Source organism: Passer montanus, unplaced genomic scaffold (genome assembly GCF_014805655.1).
Source record: "Passer montanus isolate IOZ18808 unplaced genomic scaffold, ASM1480565v1 scaffold1164, whole genome shotgun sequence".
NCBI classification, from domain to species: Eukaryota; Metazoa; Chordata; class Aves; order Passeriformes; family Passeridae; genus Passer; species Passer montanus.
The window spans coordinates 1-6,250 of NW_024358323.1; the positions used below are offsets into that span (position 1 = coordinate 1).

The following is a 6,250-nucleotide window of genomic DNA, read 5'->3' on the forward strand; positions in this document are numbered from 1 at the left end:
TGGATTTTCCAGGGGTTTGTTGGGATCCCCCATGCACAGGGCAGGTCCCACTCCATGGAACACCGTGTCCTGGTGGTGTTGGCCGTGTCCAGTGGTGACAAAGGTCTCTCTTGTCCCCTGGGTTGCAGAGCACCAGTTCTACCACAAATGGGCCATCCTGTCCGACCCTGAGGACCTCACGGCAGGCCTCAAGGGCTACCTCAAGTGTGACATCGCCGTGGTAGGCAAAGGGGACAACATCAAGACCCCGCACAAGGCCAATGAGACGGAGGAGGATGACATCGAAGGGTAGGGATCTGCTGGGATCCGCTTCTTCCTGGCTCCCTCGGGAATCCTTTCCACCTCTCTGTCCCTTGGGTGGGATCACAGGATGCAAACCTGGTGGCAAACCCTGAGCCATGAAAGCAGAGGGACCAGTCCGGTGGTTTTCTGGGAGGGAATGCATGGTCCTGGTGTAATTCCAGGTGATCTCCAGCATGGGGTTGTCCTTCCTGTGGGGTCAGACCATCCGCTGGTGGTTGAACTCTCCAGCAGCACCCATTCTGATGTTCCCTGATGTTCCTGATGGGCCCTGGGTGGGAAGATGGGATGGGATAATGGGATGGGGGATAATGGGATGGAATCTCACACCCCAAGGCAGAGCAGGGAAGTCTGGATGGGGTTTCCCAGGCTGTGTGTGTGAACAGGGATCTTGGACTGCCCAGAACATCTCAAAGGTCACGGAACCAAAATCAGGAGCTTTAAGGCTTTATTCCAGCCCCAAAACTTTTCCAGATAAATTAATATCTCAATTTCTAATCTGCCTCTGTGGCTCTCCCCACATGGAATCATGGGATGGTTTAGATTGGGAAAGACCTCTGGGATTGAGTGCAGCCATTAACAGTCAGAAAGCACCAGCACAGCTCTCCTGACTTGCTGGGATTTGAGGAACCACCTCCAGTACTTTGGGCTTCATCTCATGCTGTAGTGGTGATGTTCTCCTACTTATTCCTAAAATCCTGGAGTTGTTTGTTTTGGAAGGGATATTCAAGATCACCTTCTTCCAACCGTCCTGCCATGGGCAGGGACACCTTCCACCAGTCAAGGAAAACTCCAGCAATTCCTAGAATTGCACTAGAAATATTTTATTCACAGCATTCCCATTTATTCCTGCAGAGGAGGAAAGCCACCTATCCCAAAAAAACCCCAAATGAATGGAGTTAATTTCATCCCCAAAATAATCCTCCAAGCTCCCCTTGGTAAGGAAAAAGCAATTCTTCCAAAACCCCATTAATTCAATTTCTGTGGGTTGGAGTGGAAGCGGAAGGAGTCAGTGCTCGGAAAATGGAGCAGCTTTTCTCTGGTCATTTATGGAACCACAAAGGTTGGATGGAGATCATCCCATCCAACCTTCAGTCTTCCCTTGTGGAAAGGGTGACACGTGCCCCTGGCAGGGGGCTGGGGAGTCCTGGCAGGAAGCCAAAGACACTTGGGATCTCAATCTTAACCCACGGAGCAAATTACCAACCTTGTATGAAGAATCACAAGTCACAGAAGTTTTAGTAGAGTAATAATGAATTAACCACAGGGTGAAAAGTGGAATTTTGTCAATTTTATTATAGGGGGTCTAGGAGGCGAGATGGAGGGACTTGGGTGTTGTCCTATTCTTCTTCTTTCTTCTTCCTAGCCTCCATCTTCTTGGTGATGGTGGCACATTTGGATTGGTCTAAAGTAGAAGTAGACAGTCTAACATCGGAGATAGGTATTGGAAAATAATGATAAATAAAGTATATGTAACTTGTAGTATAAAATGTAGACACCAGCCCGGGGGTGGGCAGTGTGCCCTTGAGAGACCTGCAGATCAGACCTCTGTGGGTCTGAGAGAAAATATTTTAGATAATCGACAATAAACAACCTTGTGAACCAGGGCTGAAGAATCCCAACTCTTTCTTCAGCCAGTGGGCTGGAAAAAAGGGACTCTTGGGTCACCCCGACAGCAGACAACCCAAGATTCCCTGACCACCCCACCCCAGCAGCTGTTCCCAACTCCATCCACTGACATTCCAGGAACCTGCTGCTCCCTGATGGGGTGCCCCCCGAGCGGCAGTGGGCTCGGTTCTACATCAAGATCTACCGCGCTGAGGGGCTGCCGCGCATGAACACCAGCATCATGGCCAACGTCAAGAAGGCCCTCATCGGCGAGAACAAGGACCTGGTGGACCCCTACGTGCAGGTGGCCTTCGCGGGGCAGAAGGTGAGCGGGGAGCTCCCAGGGGGACCACAGGAGGTGACGCCAGCAGGTAGCCATAGATGGTCTCGGTCATCCTTGCATGTCAGGATGGACGTGGTGTCACCTGGTATGATGGGTGTGATGTCACCTCCCAGGATGACCACAGGAGGTGACACCAGCAGGTGGCCATAGATGGTCTCGGTCATCCTTGCATGTCAGGATGGGCGTGGTGTCACCTGGCATGATGGGCGTGGTGTCACCTGGCATGATGGGTGTGGTGTCGCCTGGCACATCAAGATGGGAGTGGTGTCACCTGGCATGTCAAGATGGACGTGGTGTCACCTGGCACATCAAGACGGGTGTGGTGTCACCTGGCACGTCAAGATGGGTGTGGTGTCACCTGGTGCATTGAGATGGGCGTGGTGTCACTTGGCACTGTGAGATGGGCATGGTGTCACTTGGCCCATTAAAATGGGTGTGGTGTCACCTGGCACATCAAGATGGGCATGGTGTCACCTGGTGCATTGAGATGGGTGTGGTGTCACCTTGGTTTATATGGGTGTCGTGTCACCTGGCACGTCGAGATGGGCATGGTGTCACTTTGTTTTCTCTCTCCGGGTTGAGTTTGAGCCCTCTCCAGTTGAGGAGGAGAATTCTTTGCTCAGGAGAGGGTGGAGTGGGTGGAAGGGATCAGCTCGGGTGGTAAGGGATGGTTTGGGAGATCCAACCTGTTGGGAAGGATGAAAGTTTGACAAGAAACTTTCACAGATCTGCATGCTTGGCAGAAAGCTCTCAAAATGCAGAACCTGAGAACGAAATAGAGGTGGAACAAGTTTTGATATAGAAGAACAGATGTGTAAATTGACAGTTGCTGAGCCAGTCTTGCTGTACAACTATGAAAACAAAGGTTAAGTCGATTTGGAAAGAGATTTTGTGACTTAGAGCAAAGGATAAGCTGACCGCAAACAAAAAGATGTTTTTTTCCAAGCAGAAACATACCACAGGCAAACAAACATGTCGATGTGGCAAGTAGCAAAAAGGTCTAACAATTTTCCACTGCAAGAAAACTGAAACACAACTTTAAGCTTAAACTGTAACATTCTAACTCATGTGATTGGATAGTATTGACCATAATAATGATAGGTCATAGGTAATACTAAAGGTATTTATTGGTTGATTATGTATTAAGATGCTCAGCAAAGAACAATGCAATGTAACCAAAACTAAAGGGTTTTCAGGCTTGTCTGCAGCTGGAGCTGACAGCTGTAGCCATGGCTCCGTCACCCACTGTTGGAAATCCAGGCTCTTTCTCGCTCCAAGGTCAGGCTGCATAACACTCAGGAGATATTGTTTTAGAAGTCTCACTCTGAAGTTTATCATCCTTATCTATTACGAACTCACAAGATGTGAGCTCCCCCTTAAAAGCCAACTAAAATGGTGTCTGTTCAAGGCTATTTAAGTCCAAAACAGTTGACATAATAAAAAATAAACAGTTGACATCTATATTTTTTATGTTTCTAACCCAATTATGATCACCCAAAACCCCCAATGCGGACATCTTTCATCCAATTAGAGAAAACCACCCAGATCTGTGAAGAAGGAAGAAAAAGGTGCAAAAAAGACATCTAACCCACACCTAAAATTCTCCATCCTTGCTCCCATATATCACCATAGACTAAAACCCCAAATCAAGTTTTTTCACCCTGTGAGATCACAAACTTCTAACCAACTCCACACCCATAATCCCAGTGTTATTAATCAATTTTTGAAGCCTTCTCCACAGCCTCAGGTCAAATGCAGTGCTCTCCTGTGGGTCTGTGCCTTTCAGCACAGAAAATTTCAAATTTTCAGCATTGGGGGTTCCAAAATCCCACGACCCCAGACTGCTGTAACATCTTGGATAAAACAAACTGCATTTTGAAGAGGCGCCTGGAGTCCCACATCTCTCATCTCAAGCTCTTACTCAACCTTTGTCTGATATCCATCTCCTCTCGATTCCCAGGGAAAGACATCCATACAGAAGAGCAGCTACGAGCCCCTCTGGAACGAGCAAATCATCTTCACAGAGATGTTCCCCCCGCTGTGCAAGCGGATCAAGATCCAGATCCGGGACTCGGACAAGGTCAATGACGTGGCCATCGGGACCCATTTCATCGACCTGAGGAAGATCTCCAACGAAGGGGACAAAGGTAAAGTTGAAGTGGGGGCATAAACGCTACAGGGGCATTCCTTTGGCAGAGTTCAAAAAGTTTTCCAGGTTCCTTCCCACCCCTGGAATTCCTGGGTGCTCATCTGGAGAGACCTTGATGTCCGGAAATGAGAGAGGTTCCTGGGCCAATGCCCTGAAAACCAAGATTTGTCACAAACCCTCAGCCAATACCTGAAAGCAAAGACACCCCAGAACAATTTGCTCTTCCAAAAATTCAGTGGACGGATGAGCATTTGTGGGCAAAGATGGGAAACCAGACGTGGGACTGGAAAGGAACAAAAAGGGCATTCTCCTTCCTCGACCCTCAAAATGGGGAATTGCCAAAGACCTGCCCATTTCCCACCACTGCCCTCCCTGAAAATTTCTTAATAAAAAAAAATCTGGATGCTCAGGGGGGACCTTGTGGCTCTGCACAACTCCCTGACAGGAGGGGACAGCCAGGGGGGTCGGGCTCTGCTGCCAGGGAACAGGGACAGGACAAGGGGAAATGGCCTCAGGCTGGGCCAGGGCAGGCTCAGGTTGGATATCTGGAAAATTCCTCCCTGGAAATGGCTGTTGATCCCTGGCATGGGTGGAGTTTCCATCCCTGGAGGGATTTAAAAGCCGTTTGGATGTGGCACCTGGGGACATGGGTTAGTGGAGGCCTTGGCAGTGTTGGGATCCGATGGAAATGCTGCCGGAAAAATCTCCTGCAAATCCATTAGGCAGGAGACTAAGATAAAAGATTTAAATGTTTCTGCTCACCCTGGTTGTGCCAGGTTGGACACCAGGAGGAATTTCTCCATGGAAAGGATGGTCAGGCCTTGGAAGGGGCTGCCCAGGGAGGTTTGGAGTACCCATCCCTGGAGGTGTCCAAGGAATTCCTGGATGTGGCACTCAGTGTCCTGGGCTGGGGACAAGGTGGGGATCAGTCACAGGCTGGACTCGATGGTCTGGGAGCTCTTTCCCAACCCAGATTATTCCAGGATTCCTTGAAAACTCTCTCCATGGATGGCGCCAACCACACTTCCATGGACACACAAGAACACACAGTCTCAGCCCATGTCACCACACAGAGACCAGGAAAGTGGTGCCAACCATGACTGCCAAGACATTCCCTTTTTCCTCTCCACCCCCTTCCCACCTGTCCCTTCCACCCCCTCAGGTTTCCTGCCCACCTTCGGCCCCGCCTGGGTGAACATGTACGGCTCCACGCGGAATTACACCCTCATGGATGAGCACCAGGAGCTCAACGAGCACAACTCCCTGACAGGAGGGGACAGCCAGGGGGGTCGGGCTCTGCTGCCAGGGAACAGGGACAGGACAAGGGGAAATGGCCTCAGGCTGGGCCAGGGCAGGCTCAGGTTGGATATCTGGAAAATTCCTCCCTGGAAATGGCTGTTGATCCCTGGCATGGGTGGAGTTTCCATCCCTGGAGGGATTTAAAAGCCGTTTGGATGTGGCACCTGGGGACATGGGTTAGTGGAGGCCTTGGCAGTGTTGGGATCCGATGGAAATGCTGCCGGAAAAATCTCCTGCAAATCCATTAGGCAGGAGACTAAGATAAAAGATTTAAATGTTTCTGCTCACCCTGGTTGTGCCAGGTTGGACACCAGGAGGAATTTCCCCCTGGAAAGGAGGGTCAGGCCTTGGAAGGGGCTGCCCAGGGAGGTTTGGAGTGCCCATCCCTGGAGGTGTCCAAGGAATTCCTGGATGTGGCACTCAGTGTCCTGGGCTGGGGACAAGGTGGGGATCAGTCACAGGCTGGACTCGATGGTCTGGGAGCTCTTTCCCAACCCAGATTATTCCAGGATTCCTTGAAAACTCTCTCCATGGATGGCGCCAACTACACT

At 50.2% G+C, this 6,250-nt stretch overlaps 1 protein-coding gene across 1 annotated transcript; it reads left to right on the forward strand.

Annotated features, from left to right (window-relative positions):
• Positions 1-128: 128 nt before the first annotated feature.
• On the forward strand, positions 129-5,653 carry LOC120496541 (otoferlin-like; the record flags this gene model as incomplete). Its single annotated transcript, XM_039697098.1, has 4 exons — positions 129-288; positions 2,047-2,233; positions 4,212-4,398; positions 5,563-5,653. Coding segments are annotated over 4 exons (625 nt in total), but the record flags the coding sequence as incomplete, so codon positions are not given.
• Between the last annotated feature and the right edge of the window lie 597 nt (positions 5,654-6,250).